A 27,647-nucleotide genomic window follows, 5' to 3' on the forward strand; every position below is an offset into this window, starting at 1 on the left:
AGAAACACATTTGCAATTATTGATTATTATCATCATCATTATCAATTATCATTTTTTTGTTGCTTCCACACTCAAACATAAACTATAATACCACACGACAGACTGCGTTTGATAAAACCACAGAAGTGTCCGAATAGATTTGTCTCAATCAAGGTTCCAAACTTTCAATGACCTCTAACGACTGAATCCTCCTAAAACAACCAACCGATGACCTCACAGGAAATGCTTTGATTGTTATCATGACATCATCATGAGCTCGGACCAAGTCTTTCATATACCTCGGTTGTACGGTCTAAAAAGTGACGCTGTGAAGGATATTTATGATATTGGCCGAATATGTCAGAACAACAAATATAAGAAGTTGTGTTAACATTGGCTGAAAGATCTTTTACAGTCTTGTATAAAAGACCCTGGACAGAAATAAAATGAGACCTTCGCCGGCCAGCAGACCGTGAAACCAAAACATGAGTCAAGGGAATCAGTGGGATCTTTACTGGGTGGAGTTCAGGGCGGAGGAGCAGCAGCCATCCTGTAATTTCATGGTTTTAATAATGTCTTTTCACGACTGTGCAGAGCTCTGTCCCGTTTCTTCTTCATTTACAAGCATCAGGAAGTCCTGTGGCTTCTTCCTGATGACCACGGCAGCCGAGTAATACGAAAGCACTTGGTTTACGTTAAGTTAAAAATAATTTAATTCCTAGAAACAGAGACGCTGTGTTTCAAGCGTGATGAGGAGAAGCCAAACACCTAAACTCCTCCTGTTGATGCTCAGCACTTACGCTTTGACCACGTGATAGTCAGAGGCGTTGAAGACGTAACCCCCGATGACCCACATGATGCCCTGGTCCACCACGGCCTTGTGGGCGGCCTTCGCCAGCCCAGCCTCGGTGAACTCCTCCCGGGTCCAGAAGGAGGAGTTTGCAGGAGCTGAGACGGAGCAGTCTGGAGCTGAGGAGAAAACAGAAACCACAAAGAGAATCAAGGCTTGAATGGAGACTAAACAATTCTGCATTTGTGATAAACCCGATAAACGAACCCCCATAAACCTTTTAGGTGATCATTCCACCAGATTTCTAGCTTGTGAAAGAGTTGCTGTATTAGTGGATTAAACTCTCACAGGTTTCATTACTTCACATTAATGTCCTGCAGTCAGGGAAGAGTGAACAGGAAACTGTGACCATCTGCTCTCGCTGAAATGAACGAGTTACGATCCGAAATGTGTTGAGTTTATTAAATTATGAAAGCAAGGCATTAATAGGAAGGCAGAAAAGTTAAAGGACGTTTTTCAGGCTTCGGATAAGTGAGTCTGGCGATGCTTTTTTTATTCAAGTGGATAGTTTTAGTTTGTGTTTACAAGCTGTCCTCACACTGTCCACTGCTGCTGCTCCTCTGTTCAGCCTGTGTCTCAAACACTTGCTTTTTCTTATGGCTTTTTAACTTTAACGTTCACAAACAACCTTTAAAACCCACCACAGGAGGAAAGAAACACTGAAAAAGCATCATGATTCTAAGGTCAGACGTATTGGAGTGGAATATTTCATTAGAGACAATTGTTTTGACCAAAGCTGCCTTCCCCTCTGACTGGCCGAGAACAATAACACCAGCATAAACCGGAAATCGCTCCTGAATGAAGGAGGAAAGGATTCTTTTTTGCAGTTTTTTGGGCAACAACTGCAACGGCCAGAAATAGAAAGCTCGCCCTCGGCCTGTCGATGGTTTGAATCTCACACGCTGTGGCGAGGTCTCAGGGCAGCCGTTTGATCCGGTTCATCTCATCTCGACACATCCTCACCTGATGAAAGGATGATAAGAGAAACCTGCCTGGAATAAAACATCCAGCAGCTCATTAGTGCTAGGCAGGACAGGATGTAAACCACTGGACGGGAGGGGATTTCCTTATTGATGTATTTAAAACAATGCAGAGGTGACCACGTGACAGGAAGTGTTGTGATTCACTGGAACAATCAAGGTCACGTCAACCATCCTGCTCTTTGTTTTGGTCAGCGGAGGAGGAGAATATCCCTCGACTCCAGCATCACTGAGCAAACTCAACTACCTTGGCACCGAGCTGGCATTTCCATAAAGCAGAAGCTGGACGTCTCCTCCCTTTAAGAAGCAGTTTGCAGAAGCTACACATCTGTGAAGGAGACTGAATGCACGGCTGGATTTTACCGAGCATCTGTCTCTGCTTGTGCACGAGTTGGTTAGAGAACAAGTTCATGTGGAAGAGAGCAGCAGCGAGTGCACTAAGTGTCCTATTCTCCGACTAAAACACCATGACAGGGTAATAAAGGCTTAAAAAAAAAAAAATTGCCAGTCTGTTTCCCCGACTCCCTCAGCTTTGGTAATTAGATCATGAGCACACTGAGCTGCTGATATAACTGCAGTTAAATTAAGCTGTTGTCTCGGCTTGTGCGCAGTGGAGCCGTGGAAGAACTAATAGAGTGCTTAGGCCCATATGGATGGATTAAAAAAAAGTATAGTAATGGCAGGTCATCGTCATATAACATAAAATAAAAACTATATTCGTGATTCAAAATGAGAGAACTAATCAGAGTTTATCTAAATGCAACAGGTGGAGCAGATGGAGGCAGGGGGGGGGTGTAAACTGGGTTGAATCAACTGATAAACAGGCAAAATCTAGATTAATGGAATCATTATCATTCAGGATATTTCAGGACTGAGGCGGGACAGAAAACCGCCCGCCTCAGGACTAAAACCGCTCGCCACAAGACCAGCTTCTTCCCTGCTGCAGTTGGCCTTATTGACAAGGCCCGGGACCCCCACCTGACTTGGACTCTTATCCCGCACCCACGTGTCAATTCTGTGTTACATTAACACACATAACATAACAGTATATTGCATATTGCACATCCCCATTTCTCTCCTGCTTTGCATTTAACTTTTTATATCCTGTATATATCTGTTTTTGCATTTTACTCTTTATTTAACTTTTATGTCTTGTATATATATATATTTGGTTTATATACAGTTATTTCTTTCTTATGGGAAGTACTTATTGTGTTTTTATGCTTTATGTTAAATGTATGCACCTTTTCACCAAAGAAAATTCCAGGTAGGTGTAAACCTACTTGGCAATACATCTTTTCTGATTCTGATTCTATAACAAACCTCAAACTACTTCTATAGAGCAGCTTAGCTTTGCTGAACTGCTGTTCTCCTCATTTATTCCAGGTCTTGGTGTAAAGGAAGAAAAGGTTTGAATGCAGGTTCGACCCACTTCCTTCTGTGTGGAGGTTGCATGTTGTCTCCATGTCTGTTTCCCACAGGGACTCTGTCTCCATCCCACTGTCCGAAGACATGTAGTATTTGGACTGTGATACGATTTTTACACTTTCAAGTGAAGCAAGATGAGACGTCTGATGAGAAATGGCTCCGTGCTGATCAGCAGTGGAGGGTCGACAGGCAGAGACCTCATCCTCAACTTATTGTTTTTCCCTCTAAATCATATGTTTTTAATAATTACATGAGCATTCATCCTCAGAGGGTCGTACTCAGGGCACTTTACCGGATTATACGACTACTTCAGTTATAAATTAGCCTGATAATTAGCCTGAATTGGCGTTTCCGTTCACTCCATTCATTCTATATGAATTGCTGAAGAAGTCTAAGATGTGGGCGATGAATCGGTGGTCTGGAACTGAGCTAATTATACAGTCCCTCAGTATGTCACTGTTCTCAGCTCTAATCACTTCACACTGACTGAGATCCAGCAGCTCTGTACCACACAGAAACCAAAACAGAGGCCGAGTTGTTACCTCTAATCTTCGGTTTGGTTATTACTAAAAGCGCCATAACTGCAGCACCAAATCAATTAGAAATAGGAAGGAGACGCAGTGTGTTTCCACAGATATCCTGTATTAATCACTTTTTGGCTGGTGAAAGTGAATCTTGGCAGTTTAAATGTATGGCAGCAGAGCCACTGCTCATTCTAATGCAGGCCCAGTGGAGAGCTTATCTCAATAGCTGAGGGGTATTTGGCGTGCGTGGGCCTGCCGAGGCCAGCTCGATGACATCGTGGTTACTCAAACCAGCGCATTGCGTGAGACAATGAGGTCACATCCACTGGCAAGCGAAGCTATGCAAGCGCCGGCCCACCTTGCCATCCCGGGTTGCAGACGCAGGCCTGGTCCTGGCAGCGGCCGCGCTCGGGGGAGCCGCAGTCGGCCAGGCAGTACGGGACGTCGCAGGCGTCTCCCTTCCAGTTGGCTTCACACTCGCAGAGCACCGGAGAACTGGAGTTCCCCACCCGACACTCGCCGTGGCCCGAGCAGTTGTTGGGACAGGAATTCACACTGAGGGAGGGTGGGAGAGAGAGAGAGAGAGAGGCAAAGGGTTGAAGTCTGTGAATGAAATATCAGGATAACCTTTAAACTGGGGAGTTGGATGTGCTTCAGTGGAAGGAGTGGCTCAGCTGTCTGCAGGCTGGAGGCTGGAATCTGCAGCTTCCAGCTTCCAGACAGCTGAACGTGTGGCTGCTGGCGTCCTCCTCCCTGATCAGTTGGTCAAGCACCTGCCTCAACACTTGTCAAGTCTTCTCAGAGGGCCGCCTGCACTCAGACGGCATCGAACTACCGGCTGAAGTTACTGGAAGATATCAAGTCACCGCAGAGCAGATGGTAAGACACGCCCCAAATGCAGTAAAACAACGACAGCGTCTTTCAGGTTTGAAAGTATGAGGTCGTCTTCGTACCTTTATCTCCTCTGTTAGGAGTCAGTGAACAAATATCTCAAAATCCATTAATTCATAATGGCTGGTGACCAGTTTTCTTCTTTCTCTCATTTGGCACAAACCAGCCGACGATGAGTGAATAGAGTAAAACAAACCTCACGGCTGACGCTGGTTTCAGAAAACAGATATTACCAAAGTCTGAGTCTGGACCCTGAACTCTGAGATGATGAATCCTGAGCAGAGAAACTGATCTTTATTAGTTCAGTCAGTTCTGAGTGTGTTCTCCCTGCGTTTGGCTGAATGGAAATAAAAAACCTTTATCAATAGAGCAGAGATCCTTCGAGTCACCATGGCAACGGGTAAATAAAGAGCTTCTGTCTAAATTCCAGTGGAGCTGTCGAGATAATGTTGGACCCAGAAAAAAAAACAGAACTGCAGCAATGAGGAAGAGTGGAAAAGTTAATTTTTACTCATGAGGTCAAACAGATAAGACTTTTATAAGTTTATAGATCTGTGATTGTGGCCTCAGAGTCCGACTCAGCAACAACCCACTGATTCTGCTGACATGTATGTGATAAAGCATCAAGGTTAAACTCAAGTGTAAATCCTTTAATAAAAAATGTTTGATGATTGTACTTTTAAAATGTAGTAAAATTGCATTAAAGTTGGTTCATAAGCAGCTTGTGTTTAAAACTACATTTAATACAGTTTTAAAATGTTAAAGTCCATTCAGCTGGAGTCCTGCTTATATTTGCAGATACACAAACTTTGATTTTACAGAATAAACAATAAACCTCTTTACATTTTATATATTATAATTTTTGCAATCAGGTTACATTTGTTTCCTCTTTATTCTAGTTATTTATAACAAAGTTTATGGTTAAACCTCGATTTCTACATTTCTCTGGAATAAGAGCTTTTATATTTTTAATCAACATCTGAAATTTAAAGACAGTATACTAAAAAAATTATAAAATATGATATAATACTGTGACAAAAATCCATATTGCTCAGACTCTGATTTGAATGTCTCGGTCCTGTTATTGAGTCCTGATTGGTTCGATTCAGGCTCAGCAGGAGAAGTCAGAGAGTCACTCTTCTGTGGGTTTGGTGAAGAAAAGCTTCCAGCCAGCATGTTATGCTCACAGAGTTACCATGGTAACCATATCAGAATTAATGTCATCTCAGTTTCTTATCCTAATGGATTCACATGAGACACTAACATAACTATCCCCACCCTTAACCTACGAATGAAGGGAGAGAAAACCAAGAAACAAGAAGCAAACACAGTTTCCTTGTGTAAACATGAAAAATAAACTGTAAACATTGGACAAGAGCAGAAACCGCTGGAGTAACGACGAGTAAACAACAGTAAAACTCTAATTAAACAAAACATTATCCATCAAAGCAGGAGACCGAAGTGAAGAAGGTGAAGTTTCCCCTCTGGGTCCTGAAGACGAGCGTGTTGGACGGAGACAGACGAACACGCCGGGGCCGTCGCTGCTCTTTCATGTTCCTTCAGCCGTCGGAGGGTTTGATGTTCAGTCTCCTTCGCCACCTCTTCCACACACACTAGAGACCGAGGGGCCCGGGGGGCGCACTTTCATCCTTTCATCCGACTCGGCGCTTCTCTGCCCAACTTCAATCCCATCGCCATGGTGACGCTACCAATGAGCGAGGGGGGTGGAAAGAACGCAGGGGGCCATTGTGTCCTTTTTGCAGATGTTTGGAAGAGACAGGCTCCACCTCGGCTTTTAGAATATCGATCCTTTTAATCCCAGTTGAACCGACTGGAGCAGAATCTTTCTATGTTTAGTTTGAGGAGCCTGAGCTATATACAGGTCAATTAATCACAATGAAACTTCCAGATCTAAAAGAGAAAATGACTTTACCTCGATTATAGTTCTATATAAATTAATCTAAATTTCAATTTGAACCTATAATCCTTACAAAAATGTAAAGATATTCAGGGGAAATTGAATTGATAGAAATTCAAACAAGCATTTAAAGCAGCAGCAGTCGTAAACATTTATATTCTCCACTCACTCAGATTATTACATTGATCCGAGTGATGCTCTCGTCAGTGTCCCTCCAAAGGAAGAAGGTATAATATGCTGACTGTGCTGCCTCACCAACACAAGCCACAGTTCGATGCTGGTGTAATGACCCAATGTAAAAAACACATGCTGACATCTGTCCTCTTGCTAAAGTGCCGTCACAGCGGTCGTGTCCGTGTGCAGAGTGAATCATGCAGAAAGTAATAAGTGTGTGTGAGTCATTGTGTTCTGAGGGAGGGAAGTGGGCCTTTCGACACCGTGAGAAACAGAAATCATTTGCACCGAGCGTTTCTTCTCAGGAGTTAGTATCAACACACGTGTGATTCGGTGGCTGACTTCAGCCTGGATGCATGTTGTCGACTCTCAGAGATACAGACTCAACCGTTTGGCAGCAGAACGCACTCGGCTGCAGAAGCTCAGGAGCAACGTGATATGAGGAAACTCCCTTCACTAAAAAAACAAATGACCAGATCTAATAAAAATGTTTGAATCTGTTTGGAAGGAACAGCCTGTTGTTGAAATTAACCTCAACTCGTGTAAAACCTGTTTTCCAATGGTCGTAAAGCAGACCAACATTCAGCTTTTGCAATGAGAACAGAATCGATCAAGACATGACACGTACAGAACTTCAGGGGGTTGGCAGGTAAACAGCAATGAGCATTTGTGTACTTATTATTTTCTACATCTTAGTAACCACATGCAATAATTATTATCTTATTCTAATTGTGCAAGATGCAGCAGTGAAGAGCACTGGGGAAAAAACAGACAGGACCACTCTTCTACTGGCAAAGGGAAAAGGGATTTGATCTATCTCTAACAAGTTCATCTGTAATAAAAACACATGTGATCATTTTGGTTTAAGAGACGTATCACATTCAAGGGGTTCATAATTAAAAATGGAATATAGACTTGGGGCAGGGTCGGTAGTTTGATCCCCGGCTCCCTCACTCCACAGTGTCCTTGGGCAAGAGGGTGAAAGTGACTTGTAGTGTGAGTCATGGTCCTGTTGTGTTTGTCTCACCTGTAGGAGATGTTGAAGCCGGTGAGGTTGTAGGCAGCGTCACTGAAGAAGTGCAGCAGGGCGAAGCCGGACTGAGACACCACCTCTGGAACCGTCTCGTTCCCGTAGCGCTCCGGGACAATGAGACCACTGCAGGGACAACACAAGAGGCAAAATGAAGGCTGGTTTTATGTGGTCATTTAATGGTTTAGCAGTGGTTTGTAAAAGAATCCCTGAAACTGTAGAAAGTCTCTAGAGAAATTTGAAATCCTATGATGTGTTTTTACAGGTTTTTGCATAAAAATTGTGAAATTATAAAATAAAGCAGACACAGATTCCCCTCGAGAAATCTTCCCTCTATTCAGACAGATCCACAGGACGTGTACCTGAAGGCAGCGAGCAGGGGGGCGTAGATGGAGTCTCCGTCGTACACGTACAGGTGGTCCCAGCTGCACTCGGTGGCAAAGTGGTTGAACCTCAGTCTCAGTACAGTGTTGGGCCTGGAACACAGACACACAAACACCATGAGAATGCCATTGTTGACATGAGATGACTGAACATATAACTTATTTACTTATTAATCCACTAGGTTGTTGTAAAGGTTTGTTCTGAATGTAAAAGTTCACATTATCTGCTGTATGTTTGCATGAAATCACAGATCACAAATCACAGAATAATAAAATGATATATTTAATTGGTAATATAAACTATCATGTGTTTGGGTTGAACGTTAAATCCTCCTGATAAATCCAACAGTGAAGTTTTACATCACACAAGAAGTTAAACTTGCTGCTGAGCTAAATGAATGAACTAACTGTCCCTGGCAGAGTGTTTTTACAGTTAAGAGCATCGCATATCAAGGCAGGAAAAACAAGCTTGTGTTATCAGTTTTTGATTTAGGACATTCATGAAATTCTTCAAAATGCCGAGGCTCTAAATTTGGTTAAAATCGCGAAATGAAATCAGTGAAAGGAGGAGGGGAAGGAGGACAAAGGCCCATTTAGGGGATTTTATGAAAAGTCACATTTTCCTCCTCGAAATTTCATTTATCAGAGTGAAACAGTGACTCACTCCTCCTCCGATAAACCGAAGAATGGCAGCAGCCCCCAGGTTTGATCACAAAGAAGACTTGTGATCAGTTAATTAAGAGTGAGGAGTAAAACATTCCCATTCCAATTCAAAAGCCACGATCATCAGGGAACCTATGAGACACGCAACTGTCCAGATGTTAGAAACCACTGGCGCCCTGCAGCCTCACTCCCTCCAGGTCTCTGCAGAGGGATTCTACACACTCATCTGCAGAGGAAGCTCTAAGTGAGTGCACGTCGGAGGCTTATGAGACCACTTTCCAAGTGCTCTGGTCACTTTGATGCACGTGTCGAGACGTTAACCTCCTGTCAAGAGCCGCCCGAGGGCTGAAGACGGCGTATGAAAGAGCCATTAGAATGCAATGAAACCGCCGGGCCACATGGCGCCCTGGCGATTAGAGTCCATCCAGGAGGAGGAGGGGTCAGGAGTTCAGAGAAAACCCCGAAGCGGTTTCACTTCCGAACAGTAACTGTGACCTCCTGTGGTCAATCCCTCTGAATAAGGTTTGGCTCAAAGCCCAAAATGTAAATGTAATCAAAGAGCTCACAGGTTGGAGGAGCCAGATAAATGAAGAATTGTTGCTCTGAATCGATAACTCCGAGCTGCGGTTCTGCTGACTTGAACAATACGGGCGGAGGATTGGATTTCTTCACAGTTGCTTTGTCGTTAACGTCCATCCATCACCCTGTGGATATTGTACAGATCTTATGAGTGAAGGACCACAGCGGGGACTCCATCTAATAATCATTATCAGCACCAGTGAAATGTGCATTATTGAGTTATGACCTCAGTTTTTATATCTCACAGCTGAGCAGAGGGTTTGAGGAAGTCTTCCTTTGTAGAAGCTAATTTAATGTCTCACGTTTCATGTGGTGATTCTTCAAGCTCCTTATGAGTCCATGTGTGTGTGGGGGGGAAGAACATTTGATGAATTCCATTTATATTACTTTTCGGATCGCAGCTAATAATGAGTTTCACAGACATATTGGTTTCAGCGTTTAAATTTGCTGTAATGAAACCAACTCTGAAAAGATCTGTTTATTTTCCTGAATCCAAGTTCCACGAATTTAGTTGAATTTGTGTTTTTATCCGGCCGATACACAAAATTCTTTAATCTCTAATTTTCTTTGGTAATTTGGAAAAAAAAGTATTATAATCACTAATTTAAGAAACTTTTGAAGAGACTCAGTCAGTATCAGACAAATTGTCATGTTCTTAAAACCGAGCAGCATATTGTTGTGTTGTTGTTATAAAGTCTTGATGACGTGTTGGATCTGCACTTACTTTCCCTCGATGAGCCACGTGCACTTGGTCTTGTACTTGTAGTTTCCTTGTCCGTCACTCAGAGTTCCGTTCGGCCCCGTCAGCCTGAAGGAGAGGAGGAGGAGACGGAAGAGACTCAAGGTTACTGAGGAAAACGTTTTTTAATATATAAACAATCTGAAATTAGGGGGAAATGTTTTAGAGTCACAATAAAAAGCAAGAGATTGTACGAAACTTCAGCTGGAGCAATAATGTGATTTATGAGGAATGTCCAACTCGCTCAAATCCTTTTTTTACACATTAATAAACTGATAAAATCCAATTAGTTATGAAATTATTTGTGCATAGACCAAAAAAAAAGAAAATCAAGGATTTAAAGTGACTTTTTACAGATTTAACAAAACATTTATTTAATTAAACAATAATACCAAGCAGATATTTATATTCTTTATCACATGACCCCTGTATTCAATGATGTTAAACTTTCTACTTTTGTAACACGTAACTTTAACTTTTCTGTGTAAACACCAGGAAACAGAAACAGTCTCAGATATTCACTATTACTACTGTTGTTAACAATAGACATTAACTCAGTAGTAAAAAATAATAGTTAGCAGCAGCTCTCATCATTCTTTTTGATATATATATATATATATATATATATATATATATATATATATATATATATATATATATATATAGTTTCTTTATGTTTTATACTCTCTGTGTATTATAATACACTAAACTGATAAATGTGCCTTCCATATATATTTCAGTTAACTGTTTAGAGTCTGTTCTACTGCTGATACCAGCTTCATGTCATCATCCGAAGCCTTGAAATACAAACTGCACCTTCCCGGTTTCAGCCCTGAAATGATCCCACACAGTGTTATTACACAGGAGCCAATCAGCAGAGCCGAGCCAGCAGGTAAACACAAACCCAGGCACAGCTCCGGGGTCGAGGATGATTAAACCTCACAGCAAATTATTATCCGAGGCCGAAGCGACCGGTCGGCCACAAACGCTGCTGAGGTAAAGTACAGAGCCCGGCCTGTTATTGCCTGATCAGTTCCAGCCTGATGACACAGCAGCACAGAGGAGCTGAATTACACAGGGGACACTTAGATGCAGGATTGTATCATTACCGATGTGGGTCTCAGGGTGCAGTGACTCTTCTAACACACACACACACACACACACACACAGTCCCAGCCTTGTTCCGAAACACAGCAGCGTCTGCAGAGGACCCACTCCTCCCATGTTCAGCTGCGAGAGGCAGTTAAAGATCTCAGTCTGCTGGTGAAAACAACCACAAGTCACAGATAAGAGCTGGAGTTCTCCACATTGAGACAAACTGATAATCTGTCTCAAACTCAAATCATGATTTCCATCATTCCCACAATCGCAAACAGGAAGTTGTCCTTTCACACTTTCAGCCAACAACACGTGATGATAACATAAACTCGTAAAAACAAAGCAATGCAACTTCCACTGAATTGCATCTTGCTTTGTATCTTGGCAACAACACGTCCTGCAACATGTTGTTGTAGAGAACTTTGGACATCTCCCGCAGGTGTAGTTCACTTTACAACACGGACACATGACTCTATAAAGCAAAAATGCTCTTGTGTCATCTCTGAAACTTGATGACTTGCAGACGGTATCAGACCGAACCCGCTTCTCCACAATGACACAAACTGCAGACTCACACAGCTCTATCACAGGACTCGGTGGTGAGCTAACGAGTGCACAGACGCTGTGATTACAGGTCTCTCAGTGCTAATGCCACCAGGGCCAGCTGGGACTCTGGGCTGAGGAGACAAACAAAGCTCTCTCTCTCTCTCAGAGGGCATCGGGCTCGGGACTCCCATGAACACACCTGACTACCAGCCACGCAACGCAAACTGCTGTTGGTCCCGAGCAGTGTGTTCTACTTACATCACTACTGGGACAAAAACAATCCTTCTGGAACACAGGAAATGATACAAATATAAAGTATTACTGTCGTAGAAATATTACAAGGCTGAGAGTGATTTTCAATTAAGTGAGTAAGGAACATTTGACGGCTTTGTTAACAGATTCTATTTTCATCAAGTTGCCTCAATGACTTAATGGTTTTGACCAGAGTGGGGGTCAAGTGCTGACCCACCAAAAACGAATCCTTCTGGAACACAGGAAATAATTCAAATATACATTATTACTGTCGTAGACCTATAGCTAGGCTTACAGAGATTTTCAATTAAGTGAGTAACATTTGACGGCTTGTCATCAGATTCTATTTTCATTTTTCATCAAGTTGCCCACATGACTTAATGGTTTTGACCAGAGTGGGGGTCAAGTGCTGACTCAGCTTTTATCTCCTTTCAAGGGAAACGTCCTAAAAGTGTTTTGGTTGAATGAAATAGAGAAATTCTGCCTCTCCAGTAATAACACTTTAAAAAATGTCTTCCCATTTGCTTCTTTAGATTCCCAGTTTATAGACTTGAAGATGTTGGTGCTCTTTGTGATGAGCATTGAGACATTAGGTTTAGTGTTTTATTTATAGATGTTGTTAAACAATATATTTAATTCCCTTACATTAATAAAATCAGAGGAAATTATAGCAGAAATCTTAAAATGCATCACAGCTGAATAAAACCAGAGGAAACACTCAAGAGTGACTTTCAGTGATGACAGTTGATCGTATCTCTTCTCAGAACAAAGTGTAATTTCCCTAAAATTCAGCAATTTACCACCGAGTATTTTAATTAAGTGCTTTTCAAGGATCAAGGACATTGAAACAAACACGTGTCGGCTTCTGAACAAGGGGTGAACAAGTCCTCTTGTCTTTTTTTAGACCCAGCACAGTTTGGGACATAAAGAGACTTTTTATATTCAGAAGTCAAAGCACGGTCTAATGTCATCTCTCGCCGGGGGGGCAGATATATTATGGTCATTTACAATCAGAAGGCAGTAAAGAAAGAAAGTTGCATTAACTGCAGCCTTCGTGTTTTCACTGGAATATAAAAATGTAGACAGCATGTTAAGGAAACAATTCTTTATCTGAAATATGAGATTTAAATGAAACTGAACCAAAACAAGTTCCCTTTAACCAATCAACTATTTTCCAGAATTAACAAACTCGATCTTCCGTCAATGATCAATTCTAATCAACTAATAACTGAAAGCTTCAAAAACACACGTCTTGTTCCTGGAATTCAGTTTCATAAATCACATAAACCACAAGAGTCATTTTAGCTACATGTAAAATTTAATAATTCCATTACTCAAAAAATGTCCCCCTCCGCCTTTTGTTATTAATAGTGCATAATTCATCACTGTGAATATTCTGTAGAGTTGAGAGTGAAGGTCACAGTGACTCTACCGGCAGGAAAGAACCACTTCTTTCTCCCCAAGACTTTAGAGATGCTTCTAAGTTTATTTCATAGACTGTAAATAAAGATAAACACATTTCCACTTCCGTCCATTGTACAAAAATGATGCTACGATATTCCAGAGGCAGAGTCTCAGCCAATCAGGAGTCAGTCTAAGCTGTCAATCATGATGTTCCCCACCTTTTATACAGCAATAAATAAAACAAAACCGAACATACCACAAAAATGAAAACGGGAACATACATTAGTGTGATAGGAACTAACCTAAATGACAGAAACCATCCTTGACTTGTGCTTTGAGTTTTTTAGTTTGGCCCGTGTCCTGTTCACGAACCTGGAGGACGCATGGTTTACAACCTAAAGGACGGCAGGCCACCAGGGGGCGATCAAGATGCTCGGCCTCCACTTTTAGGGGTTGTGTTGTCCTCCATCTTTATATACAGTGCATTACAACGTTCATGTTCAATAAATCTGTGAACACGAGGTTAGAAGGTAAAGTTAACGAGCGAGCTAACTAGAAAACACCACTCATGTCCTTTGACCTTTGTGCAGCACAACAGCATAAAGTTAGAGAACTCTAAAAAAGGTACAACTGAACGGCTGTGAGTTTGTCCTCCTCATGTTAAAAAGAATCCGTCTCTTCTGTCCTGGGATAACGAGCCCGAGCCAGCAGGTGCTCGTACCATCAGACGCAGAAACCTCACGTTCCACCCTGACATTCAACAGCTGCTCTTTCTCATGCAAACGGCGTCTCCGCAGCCGAGCCAAGTGGTCGACAAATGGGAGAGTGGTGCAGCCTGAGAGCAGAGAGCAAACACCACTCCTCATTCACGAGGCAACAACAGGCTGAAGGGGGAAAGGAGCCGCTCAGACAGAATGTAAATGCCACCGAGGCAGAAGGGTTTTCCCTCCAGACGGCCCGGGCAGACGCACAGGAGCTGCTGATTCCGTGATTTACATCTATTAGAGAGAACAGCATCACTTTTCACTGTGGGGTCCCCGTGCAATTCAGTGAAGGGGGGGGGGGGACATCATGTGACAGCTTCGTATGATTCTGCACATTCTGCAAAAAGAGAAATTTGCCTCGATAGCAGGAACATTTTCGGGGGATACGCACATTTTTTCTAGCAAATGACACGAGCACCTTCAGGGAATTCGTATCCTTAAAGAAATTACACATAAACAGTAAGATTGAGTTTGATGGAAAACGTTTGGGACGATAACTACAATCATCCTGTAGTGAAGTTATTGAAAAGTCAAGCTCACATTTCCACCCCCAAACTAACCATAGAAATGAGCTGTCAAACATACCTGAGTGTGATATGAGCTACCTGACGGACTGAATAACAGAAAACTATCGCTAAGAAAATGATATAAAATACAATAAACCAGCCTGTATCTCCTCTTGTTGAAGTTGCTGCGTCAAACCCTTCAAAACACTTTGTGCTGTATGTACACATGTGTATTTCCATCGGCCTCTAAATGCATCACATCTCTGCGGAGACCGGATTAAAGTCATCGGAAGGAACTAACATCCTCTCCGGTGACATTGATCATCACAGATTTGCCGAGTGCCGCTAACTGCCGCCGACTCGCCAGATTCCTGCAGATTATCAGACAGCTCCACGGCCATTTACACCAATTGCCTTTCTCTGCGGCCGTGTAAATATATCAATGACTCCGAGGAGATAAGGCACGGAGCAAATATCTGCGTCTCTGCATCGGGGGGGGTTGACATGAATGAGATAAAAGTGGCACAGCCGTGAAGGTAATTGCTGTGGACCGTGGGCCCGGCAGGCTGGTGGCTGAGTGCGGCCTTTCAGAGAAGGGAGGTCAGCCTTCAGGTTCCAGACGGCGCCCGAGGACGGATGTGGACGCTGCTAACACACAGACGTCTACGACAGATTCACTACAGAGCAGAGAGCTGTGGAAACTGTGAAAGAGAAAATAGTAAATCGACTTGTAATGTCGGACAAGGACAACAACAGTGTTTAAAAATGAAGAGATTGATTCAAACTGCTGCTGAAAGAAGCGATGGATCCATCAGTTGGGAATATGAACAGGTAAATTGTGGAGGTTTTGAAACGTAGCAGCACCGTGGAGAAACATTTCTACACACACGAGGGGAACGATGGGCACGCGCCTGCCAACGTTTTCATGCTATTCCACAACAGTTGGTGGTGATCACGAGCCAAGAAACGTAGCAACGCACCAGCAAAAGGAAAGAAGACGACGGCCAGCTGGTGAACATGAACGTAAACAAGCTCGCTCCAAATTACAGAAAGATACGGTTGGCAACTGTTTGAGTGTAAACATAAAAAGGGAACTTTACACTCTTGAAAAACAACAAATCATTAAATCTTTTCATAATCAGTCTCCTTTAAGCATTTTTTGATTTTCAAGCAAAAATGTGAAACATGTTGAAGAAATTGAATGGACTCCTTCTTGGTCTATGTCACTTCCTTCTACCAAGTTTGATGGTAATTCTTTCAGTCTATTTTGTGTGATTGTTCTAAAAAACACAACAACAAACAACCTCATTTTGGAGGTAATGAAAATTATCATTAGTTGTAGAGAGCAGAGTTGAAGTTGTGAGGCTGACTTATAAACGCCAGAATGAGGTTGCACTTGCATATAGACCTAAAAGTTGAACATATATTGCTGGAGATTTGCAATATTGTTTACCTGCAAACTAAAATCTGGGATGATGGGTAAGAAAATCAAGTCCCAGCTCAGATGATGGAGGTACTCGATCCCTTTTGATGATGGCATTTATTTCCTGAACCTGATCCAGCTGCTTCAAAAGATAACAGCTTACTTACAGCTTACTGTACGTGCCATCAAAACATGAACAGCAAACTCAAGTCACAGAATTATTAAAGAGTTGCACATTAACTGCACCAGAAATTGGGGGGAGTCGGGGGGGTTGGTACATGGACATGAACATGCGTCAGAGGCTTATTCTGTCTTTAAGTGACGTGAACAAAGCTTTTATTCAGCACATCATCCCACTGAAAAGACTCGTAACCACCATCCACATAAAAAAAAAAATTCTTGGCTTATTCGTTATCTCGTATCAATAAAAATAAAAAACAGTACAGTTGCATTTCTTTGTGCCAAGGAGCATAAAGGTGGCTTTGTAGGGGTAGTCTGATAAGAGTGTGAATGTCAGATACAGTTCAGCCTTATTACCTATATAACACAAACCCACTATAGTAACACACTGACATGAGCCAGTGGGTTGTGTGTAGTTCGGATTACATTTCAAAATGAATTTAAAATGTGCGTCAAATCCAAATTAAACCATATTTGCTCATTTACTTATACAACTATTTCACACAGGCTGCTTTCAGACATTCACTGACATTTTCCAGTGGGCCTGTGTGTGAAAACGTAAATGTCCGAGGCAGTTGCTTTAAATATTTTTAAGAGTGAGCCCATGTGAGATTATGGTCCAGGAAAATGACTTTTACAAAATTCAATGGACACAATTAATACATATTTTGAATATATGAGAGCTTGTGGTGATATGATAGACACTGGTGTTGATGACCAAGCTTTCCACAGCCGAATTCATACGTCACGTCCTGCCTTCTATGTGCTCCACCCAGGCTCCACCCAGGCTCCACCCCTCACTGGAAGGTTTGTTGTATTTTACTCTTGTCGTGAACTTGTCTCATCCAGAAAATCTCTTGCTGTTTTGTTCATATGTGGAAGCCAAAGAAAAGGACATGGACATATTCCAGAGTTCATGTCTGTAAATGGCTAAAGCACTGCTGTTAAGTGTCTGGGAGTTTTACGAGGAAACAATTAGCTGCAACGTCCCTGGTTTTAAACTGGTCGTTAACATATATGTCTTTTCCCATCTCTCTCATTTCCTGTCAAAACAGAAAAGGCCCCCGAACAAACACTACGGCCAAAGACAGAACAGTTCCATTACAAAGATCAAGATCTCTCTCTATAAAACAGAGCACCATTCAAACTACCTATTCCCCAAGTAGTCCATTCACAATGCAGTCTGGGGAAGGACCACAGCAACAGGAAGTAACTCTTCTAGGAAGAAGTAGAGAAGTTTAACTTTCAAACTCTGTGAGAAGCAGGAACAAGCTTGAATTGCACTGAGTTGAAGGGAGAAGTAAAACCAAAGCTAATGAGCATGGATGGACGTCACTGGAAGAAAGAGATTTATGTGGTGTGAGGCCGACGTGTGATTTTGCAAACATTTCTGAAACTGCAATATTCATTTGATAAAAACAAGACAATGAATATCGATTTCGTGACCTAAGGAGATCTACTCGCTGTGATTCAAGGAAAACAGTGGCACACAACTTCAAAGTTTCCCTGAGATCAAGAGGAAAATCTAAATTTTCTGGCGTAAATCTACAACAAAACCCTCCAGTCTGTCTCTGCCTGCCCCCCCGCCCCACTCCTGCATGTTGATTTTGGCCCTCATGGTTAATCAGGACACCATCTTGGCACGAACTTGCCACAGAAAGCCGCTCTTACCAGCGCTCAGCCAGCCTTGTATGGCAGCTTTGTCTGTATGCTAAACACGGGCTCGGACCACAGCTTCTCCTCCAGAAAGACAAACCATCGGCCCTTTGACCGAGGAAACAACAACAGCAGCCGCCCTGGTTCTGAGGGAATGGGATCAGAGCAGGTTTACCACTCTGCGTTAGTGATAACCAGTCTGACGGCTGCAACATCCCCCGATAGAGTAATTAGGGTTGCAAAATTCCGGGAATATTCAAAGTTGGAAACTTTCCATGGGAATATACGGGAATAAACTGGAAATGTTGTGGGTAATTTATACAAACTGTATTTACCTTGTCATATACAGACATAAATATAAACATTTTGTTTTGTCATAGGCTGATTTGAGCCCTGAGGAAACTTTGGGCACTTGACTATATGCTTCTGCATCGTTGTGTCATTCTTAACATAGGTCTTTGCACAGTATTTTCAAATGTACACAGCCTTTCCTTCTACATTGGATGCGGTGAAATGTCTCCACACATGAGAGAGTGCACGTGGCATTGTTCTGTAGAATAAGATGAGAAAAAAAGTTTGTAAAAAAAACACTAATGCAATGCCAGAGATATAAATAGTTAAAATAGAGTTTTGAATGATGTTTTTATTGCTCAGCGTTTAATTTGCGTGTTTTTATTTTTTTTCAAAATTCCCTAATCCAAATTCCCATGGAAACTTTCAGGAAACTTTATCTACCTATTTATCTTGTGTTTCTGTTTTTATTCTTTCTACCTCAATATTTTTTATTGTATTCTATTGTATTTATTGTATTCAAATATACCGGCTGCTATGACGACTTAATTTCCCTTTGGGGATGAATAAAGTAATCTATCTATCTATCTATCTATCTATCTATCTATCTATCTATCTATCTATCTATCTATCTATCTATCTATCTATCTATCTATCTATCTATCTATCTATCTATCTATCTATCACCCCTTTTGCAACCCTAAGAGTTCTACACAGCAGCACCAGCGTTTGATCCGGTGCACTTGTTCTGTAAGTCAGAGCCCTGCTGTGCTATTAGTGAAGTTCAGGGTCAACATCACAGCCACTGCAGCAGCGCAGGCAGGCAGGAGGGACCTGCTGCTTTTAATGGGAACAAGTTGAAGTCGAGGGCAAACTTCGTAGCTCCAGACAAAACAAAAGTTCAACTTCAATAATCCTCATTGGGCCCAGTGGACACATTAAAAAGCAGCGTCCAGGAACTCGTCCCAGTTTTAAAGCAGGTAACTTAAAAAACCTAATATGCAGGAATATATATGCTCGTCTGCTGATAACAAGTTCTTTCATTACTAATTAATCGGTTTATTCCTTTTTCAAATCAGTGATTAATTGTTAAGTTTATAAAACGTCCAAAGACATTAAGGGAATGAGATTAACGGCCACAGCCTCGGGGGATGTTTCAAATTGATTTGTATCCCAGTGATAGTGACTACGGGCCAAAGATGTTCAATTTAAAAATCAAGACAAGAGCAACACATCGTCTCATTTTAAGCGGAACCAGGGGCTTTTTCCACAGTCACAGTTTCCCCACCACACCAATACTGGGAGCAATTAGGGGGGTGAGCTTCAGGAAATGTGAATAATCATTTAATTCATTTCTAAAAAAGAGTGAGGATTTATAGTTAACTCCCATCTCATTCTGCTGGAAACCCAAATCCCTTCAGACGTACAACTGTTTCAAGACCAAGGACGTTTTCAAACCTGGAATCTGAACCAAGCTTCACGTCTTTGTTATATTGTTGAAAAGTAGTGTTTTTTTTGTTACTACCAGCAAAATTAACGTCCTTGTTCAAACATTACATCTCAATCCTGTGAGCTACTTTTTCTGCTTCTGTTGTTTAATGCCGTTGCAAATTCCTGAAATTGGTCCCAAAGTCCGAACTATCCAAAATAAAGGCACAAAAGGAGCCTTAATCTAAATCATCAGGAACCATCAATCATCTCACAATACAAAATAAATCATTTCTGGATCTGAAGATTCCTGGATCCGCCTCTTTCCATCCAGTCATTTTTGTGCCACACTTCTGAAAAACAAGAATCTGCTTGGAGGAAGTAATCAGAAAGATAATTAAAACTCCACTCCAGTCAAACCCAGGACTTTGAGCCTCCATGTTATCCACCAAGCAGCCGATGGTCACAATCCTAATTCCCCACACATCACCAGTTTCTGAACCACAACAAAGACAAACTACTTAACCCCGACAACACTCGACCCTGGAGATCTGAAACCCTGGCAGCTCTGCAGCCTCCACTTCACCTGCTCAGACACCATCAGCAATCCTCCACACTAATGTGCAAATAGTCCCGGTTTCCCTTTCTTCACCACAACAGATTTGTGAGGATGCAGAACACCACAGGCCTCCACACGCCAGCTCGGCTTCTTACAACCTGGCAGCGTGGCACTGAGTGTTGAATTCTTTCAGGACAGAATACCCAGGGTCTCCTTTAAAGAGCGTTTTACCGAGAGCTGCCTGCTGAGCAAACCCTGACGGACACGTTGGATCTGCACGGACCTGCTCGCTCATCACAACACTGCAACAGGATCGGCTCGCTAACAACCCAAAAAGATGCAACGCAGAAGGATAACATTACGGCCTCGGCTCAAATTTGACTCAACCAGGGGAAATTAAGGTTTCACAAGGAAGAAACAGTGGTGTAATCAACATTGATTGTGTCTAAATGAAGTGTCATCAAGCGATGAAGGACAATCCTCTCCACGAGGAGGCCAGGTCACGATATGAACTCAAGTAGAGGAGACATTTTAATGAGCTCAAAGAACAAGATGTGCAGCAGCGATGGTCTGAATATTTTTATTGAATCAACGTTTGACACTCTTCTATAGCATACTGTGTTTAGCATTACAAGGCCATAGTGTCATCAGCGTTTGTTTAAAATAAGATGAGCTGACACAGGAAGCTTCACACATGAAAGTGGGCGAGTGAGATGTGCTTTGAATAGAGTCTGACCGATTTATTAATTGTCTTGTGAGATCTGAGCCTTTCACAGACATATCTGTATTTATGTTTCCTGACATGAAAACGTATATTTTACATTAAAACACTGCAGAATGCTTATTTTCTTAATTCAATGCAATGTTTTTGTGTTATAAACTGTCAAATATTAAGCCCAAATTACATTTCTGTGTCATTGGGGTGATAACGAGACACAAAAAGTCTTTATTATAAAAAATATATCGATATCAGAAATCTTTCACGCCCCAATATCGATATCAGTCCCCAAAAATCCATACTGGTTTGTTTGTTTACAAAAGTTTGACCACCACTGAGCTGCTGTCCGGACGTTTAGTGTAATATTCACTTCTTTGATTCATAACCAGCACGACACCTGCTGTGTTTCATGTCCTGTGAAAACCAGACGACACCAGACAGAGCAACGACAACAACAAGAAGCGGGTTTGGACTCTGCCCTCGGCTGCACCCCCCCCCCCGCTGAGATCTCCAGCAGCTCCCACCTCTGTCCACACTCGACCAACACAACCCAGGACATCACCGTGTGTGGGTTAGTGGAATAACTGAGTTTACAAATAAAAGGCTGGAGTGGGAGACGTGCAAACTGATTTACCTGATATCCCAATTAAAAATATCTATTTCCATGTTTATCTCAGTATGTGAAGAAAAATGACAAATGTCTGGTGAAAGCTTTTCAAAGGTGAGGATTTGCTGCCTATTATTAATTTAACGTTGTTATACATTGAACACTTTGAGGTTTAATTCTGCAAGTCACACAAAAGGATTTTGTTTGGGCCAATGGGATTCCTCCCTTTTAGACGATTATTCATTAACACAATGATCATGAGCTGCAGCTCTTATCTGCAGCGCTGGGCAATAAAACCATAAATATCACAAAACACACACACTAAAACACATCAAAGCTAAAAGAACATAGATGCAAACATGAGTTGTAAGAGGCCAGTGCTACGTGTGTGATCAGTATTATTATCACTTGTGATAAACATACACATCACATACCAGCAGTACTCAGGTTATATACAGACATGTGCAGCTTCTAGGCCAGGACAACTGAGCCCTGTGTTGACATGAGTGGTGGTGGTAGTAATAGTAGTGTTGTAGCAGTATTATTGATAGCTTTAGTAGTACTAGTAGTAATAGTAGTGGTAGCGGTATTACTTATAGTATTAGCAGCACTACTGGCAGTATTACAGATATAATTATATGTCCTAGTACTAGTGGTAGCAGTATTACTGATAGTATTATTAGTGGTAACAGTATTACTGATAGTATTAGTACTAGTAGCAGTACTACTGAGAGTAGTAGTAGTGGTATCAGTACAACTGCCAGTATTAGATGTACTAGTAGTAGTGGTATCAGTACTAGTGACCGTACTGACAGTTCTAGTAGCAGTGGTATCAGTACTACTGACAGTACTAGCAGTACTAGTAGCAGTATTACTGACAGTATTAGTAGTTGTAGCAGTACTACCGACAGTACTAGCAGTAGGCTACTAGTAGCAGTATTACTGACAGTATTGGTAGTGGTAGCAGTGATAGTGACAGTACTAGCAGCAGCGGTATCAGTACTAGTGACAGTACTAGTAGCAGTATTACTGATAGTATTGTAGTGGTAGCGGTACTACTGACAGTATAATATGTACTAGTAGTAGTGGTATCAGTACTAGTGACAGTACTAGCAGTACTAGTAGTAGTGGTATCAGTACTAGTGACAGTACTAGCAGTATCAGTACTAGTGACAGTACTAGCAGTACTAGTAGTAGTGGTATCAGTACTTGTGACAGTACTAGCAGTACTAGTAGTAGTGGTATCAGTTCAACTGTCAGTACTAGCAGTACTAGTAGTAGTGGTATCAGTACTACTGTCAGTACTAGTAGTAGTGGTAGCAGTACTACTGACAGTATTAGATGTACTAGTAGTAGTGGTATCAGTACTAGTGACAGTACTAGCAGTACTAGTAGTAGTGGTAGCAGTACTACTGACAGCATTAGCAGTACTAGTAGCAGTACTAGTGACAGTACTGTCAGTCCTAGTAGCAGTGGAGTGTCTGCTGTCCCTCAGCTCCTCCAGGGAGAACCAGTGAGAAGCCAGTGGCTCCTCCAGCTTCTCGCTGGTTCTCCCCGGAGCAGAGGGACGTGGTCCACATGTCTTAGCGGTAGAAAGCAGCTTCCTCCCCGGCTGTACCTGAATCTCCCTCCGCAGTGCTGGCACTGGTCCCCCACCCAGCCGGGGAAGCACACACAGCCGCCGCTGGCCGCGTTGCACCGGCCGTTCCCGCACGGCTTGTCGCAGTCCTTGGCCTCGGTGGAGCCGGGCAGCGCGGACAGGAGCCCGGCGAGGGAGAGCAGGAGCCCGGCGGTCAGCAGCAGGCTCCGGCCCCGGCCCGGGCCCCGGCTCCGGCCCCGGCTGGAGCCCGAGAGGGCCCCGGACATCCTCCCGCTAAAGATGGCTGCTTGCAGACAGAAGCTCCGCTGCTGGGGGGGGGAGACCCGACGAGCTGCCCGCGGCCGTGAGTCCGAGAGGCGGGTCCGAGGTGCGCGTTGGCCCGGAGGAGACGCTGGTGTGTGGGCTGCTGTTCGCCGGGGACTGGTTCACATCACTGGTTCACATCCTCCCAGTGGTTCCGTCTCCCAGCGCCGCAGCCAGCCGCATATTGACATCCGGAAGTGACGTAGAGCGGCGGAAATGCGCAACCGGCGGGGCGGGGGCGCGCGGGGCTTTAAACGCACAGGCCCCGCCCCCTTTACGGTCTGGCCTGTTAGCTTAGCCTCTCAGCTGTTAGCATGGTTAGCATCCATCAGGTTTGTATTGAGGCTTTGTGCTAAATTAATAATAATGAGCACATTCATAGATTGTTTACCTATGATCAATATGTTGGGTCTAGTTTTCAAGATTCATTGTTCTCTATTTTTTTAAATTGTTGATTATTGTATTATATTATTTTTATATAATAATAAATATAAAAAGTATTTGCAAAGCCTCCATAAAAACACACTTACTTTAAGCTATGACCGATATGCTTGGTTTAGTTTTCCTAATTAAGAAAGTTTGTTTGATTTACTTAGTATTTTAAAATAAACTATTCAAGTAGAGTTAAAATATTTGTCTTGCTCTAGAAATATATAAAGTGAATACAGTATGCAAAGTATATTGTTTTCTTCCTCTACATCAGTTTGGGCAGGCAGTCCACTCACATGTCGGCGGTTCGATCCCCAGCTCCTCCCTTCTGCATTTCTTTGTTGCTTTATTTTTAGCAGGATTATGCACAAAATATTTAATGGATTTCCATGTGCGTCTCGTGTGTTGTGTGCAAGATGAACACTGGAGGCTACACACACAACACACACACACACACACATGCAGTAAGTGTACAACAAACATCCCTGTTTTTCTGCAGGATTTGGTGGTTGTGTGCCTAATAACAATAATAATAATAATGTGCCCAACACCAACCCACAGACTTCACACCAATGACACAAAACTGTACAAACGGTATAGAACAGTTTATTAAATTTAGACTTGTAAGAAGTCATCATATTCCAACGCGCTTCGTCGCAGGAAGCGCGTTCATATTAACACCAACCCACAGGGGATTGATCGCGGCATCGGAACATAAATAAAGCAAATAAACATATTTACAGTTCAACGTGGACAGAGAATGGGTTTGTGCACAAGAACACGCAACGGAAACACGTCCAGACGGAGCATCGGAGAGCGAGAGGAGGGAAGTGGTTTTTCCAACGGAACAATCCTCAGGTAAAAACGTACCCGGACAACAGGAGCAGGAAGGAGGATCGACATAATTCAACAGAGCAAGAAACACCTACTGTATAATGTTATTCACCTGGTTGGAGGGAAAAGCACAACATCTCTAGAACCTGCGATAATACACTATTGTCAGTAATGCTGATTTCAGTTGAACAGTATATGATAACAAGGTTTTTACTACAGTAGGTGATTTAAGTTCATTGTTGTAAAAGAAAAGAAAAGTTTTTAGCCAATTGGTGCAAGAGAAGGATTTACCCAGAATTCATTCCTGAATTCATATAAAAACATTGAACATTGATTCAACACAGGATTTAAGTGACAGTATCTTCCTACTGTCCTTCACAAAGCAACGTCTGAATTTGCAGGATGAGTTTTCACATTTTTCCGACTGACTTGAGGACTCGTGATGACGGAACCGAACCCGCTCCCTCCTTCATCGAGGTGATAGAACAGTGTGTTTGAAACCCTTTAACAACTAGAACAACTCGTCTCCGTCGGGCCGAGTGGACTGAAGGACGAACAACAGGTCTGACTTCCTGTATCAGACCGATCGAGACTTTACAGTGATCAAAAAACCCTGCAGGATAATCAAAAAAACTGCACTTATTTCTAAAAAAAGAGAAGATCCTTAGAAAATTACAATCATTGAAAGCATGTTACAATTAGCAGTGTGTGAGTGTGTGTAGTTACAAACAAAGGTCATGTGCTCTCCCGGCACTTCTTATGTACATAAAACAATGCTCATGAGGGATCACATGACCCACGTCAGGTCCAGGTCCCCGGTAGACGAACTAGAGGGGACAAAATAAAAATCAAACAAACTGTCTCACTTGCTTCGCTAAATGCTATTTCCCTGGATGGAGGGAGAGCTGAGACCTCAGTGCTTCACCGGGAGCACCAGCTGGACGAGGTTGGAGCACAGGAGCCAAATTGCAACAATGTGAGGCGAGTCACAATCAGTTACTCAAAAGTACACTTAACTGATTTTTGATTTATTTTAAATGGCACTCTGGTTCCACCGCTTCTCCTCGGATGCTCGAAGCGCAGCAACCCCCTCCTGCTCGGTTTCCCATGGAGGTGGAAACACTGAGATTAATTTCAAAACAGCTACGAGAGGTGATCTGTCTTTGGAGGTCACACTGTAACATTCGGCTTTTCCCGATAACGTCTCCTCTGGGCCCGCTCTCAGTGTGTATCACACTATCTTACAGCGGTCTCATGAAAAAAAGGCCATTTACAAGCAACAGCACCTTACAGTATGTACAGGACTGATCAGATGTATCTTCTGGCATTAAAGCAGAAGATAGAACCAGGTTTCGTCGCCTTCTATTATGTACAGAGAGCAAAAAAAGGAGGTGTTTGAAAATGATTGAGCACCTCGTTGTGTAAATTTACACACAGATAAACTGTGTCCAAAGTATTGGCTTTAGGAAACAAGCTCACACTCACCCCTTCACTTCTCTATCAGATACATGCAGAACCGACATGAGCCAGAGGCCCGGCATTCATCCACTCAGGGGCCGCGGGACCCCCTCTGAAGGCAAATCACATCCGAGGAGCTGGACTCATAAACTCTTCTGTTCTCTCTCATTATAAAAACACATAGGAAAACAAGATGGTCTTTTTTTTGGTCTCCCAAATCAGGCATATTTAGTGTCCGGAGCACCGGCTAGTGCTCACACCAGTGATCAGTCACCGGTAGAGAAGATGATCAAGCATCAAAAGGCCCCTTCGTAGTGTCCTCTTGGTTTTGATACCTGAGGTGTTGTGTGAGTGAGTGTTGAGAACAAGCAGCGTGTTGCGGCCAGACCAGAATCAAATCATATCCAGAACAGCTCTCAAAGGACCAGGTGGTGTGAGCCGTGATGGAGTGAGGAGAATATCAGGTTCAGAAAAAATCCCCGATCCCTCAGGCAGGTGCGTTTGATCGAGTCCTCACTGAGCTGCACACTTTCCATCTGGTGCTCAGAGCCGTTTAAAAATAACCACTTCTGCCGAGTCTGGTCCTGAACATTCGCTTCTAAAATATTCCTGCACTTGTAAGTGAGGTTAAAATTGTGAGTTAGGGCAGTGTTATGATGAACATGTGTACTTGCTACGGAGGGAAGGACTTGGTCCTGTTGCTTTAAAGTCACGGAGACAACCTTCCCAGAAAGTCTGTCGTACTCGGCTTCTCACGTGACTCTGTGCGATGGCAGGGGGCTGAGGTGTTCTGCTTCGGGGACGGGTGGACGGACGGGGGGGGTTATATATTGCGTTGTAGGATCTTCAGTTGGACGAGGACTGGCGGGAGGGCCGGCCCATGGACGAGGCGCTGTAGGTGCGGGAGCGCTGCCTCACGGCCATGCGGAAGGGCGGCTCCAGCTCCTGGAAGAGTGGCGTCCCCGTGATGTCAGCCGCCTCGGGCCGCTCGCCGGGACTCAGCGACAACATGCTGCGCACCATACTCAGCTGCACACACAGGAACAACACAGCACAGTCAGGGATGGGGTTACAGTCGGGCTACAGCTAGCATCATCATCCATTCGTTCAACTTGTTCACTTTGCATCGGGCTCATGTCGAACCAGTGCTACTTCCAAGAATAAACATTCAACACACAATTCATATAATGGAATAACACATCCACACATGAAGCCACAGACGCACACAATCACCCACACACACTCAGAACGGACAGGGCATCTTAAAATAGACCAGCATACAGCCAGTGAGGTGGGATACTGGGATAACACTGACAGGGTATTACCAGTTTTGCTTTGGGATTATGTTAATCTCATTACAGAGTAAACTGGTAAACAAGGTAATGAAAGCAGCTCAACACTGGTCCAGAGACACTGGTCCAGTGTGGTAATAAATACATATCTGGTTATTATT

The 27,647-nt window shown here is 42.9% G+C and overlaps 2 protein-coding genes across 2 annotated transcripts in view; both read right to left on the reverse strand.

Annotated features, from left to right (window-relative positions):
• The window catches only part of atrn (attractin), a 122,017-nt gene extending 98,384 nt beyond the window's left edge, over positions 1-23,633 (reverse strand). Inside the window, exons 1-6 of the mRNA XM_061082527.1 lie at positions 23,189-23,633; positions 10,124-10,207; positions 8,137-8,250; positions 7,772-7,900; positions 4,120-4,316; positions 780-948 (exon numbers count right to left, since the gene is read on the reverse strand). Coding sequence (XP_060938510.1) covers positions 780-948; positions 4,120-4,316; positions 7,772-7,900; positions 8,137-8,250; positions 10,124-10,207; positions 23,189-23,436 — 941 coding nt within the window. The 5' untranslated portion in view covers positions 23,437-23,633. The remainder of the gene's footprint in view (positions 1-779; positions 949-4,119; positions 4,317-7,771; positions 7,901-8,136; positions 8,251-10,123; positions 10,208-23,188) is intronic.
• An 859-nt stretch (positions 23,634-24,492) lies between these two features.
• Positions 24,493-27,647, reverse strand: part of eif2ak3 (eukaryotic translation initiation factor 2-alpha kinase 3) — a 30,933-nt gene continuing 27,778 nt past the window's right edge. Inside the window, exon 18 of the mRNA XM_061082398.1 lies at positions 24,493-27,223. Coding sequence (XP_060938381.1) covers positions 27,041-27,223 — 183 coding nt within the window. The 3' untranslated portion in view covers positions 24,493-27,040. The remainder of the gene's footprint in view (positions 27,224-27,647) is intronic.

Source organism: Limanda limanda, chromosome 12, assembly GCF_963576545.1.
Source record: "Limanda limanda chromosome 12, fLimLim1.1, whole genome shotgun sequence".
Taxonomy (NCBI): domain Eukaryota; kingdom Metazoa; phylum Chordata; class Actinopteri; order Pleuronectiformes; family Pleuronectidae; genus Limanda; species Limanda limanda.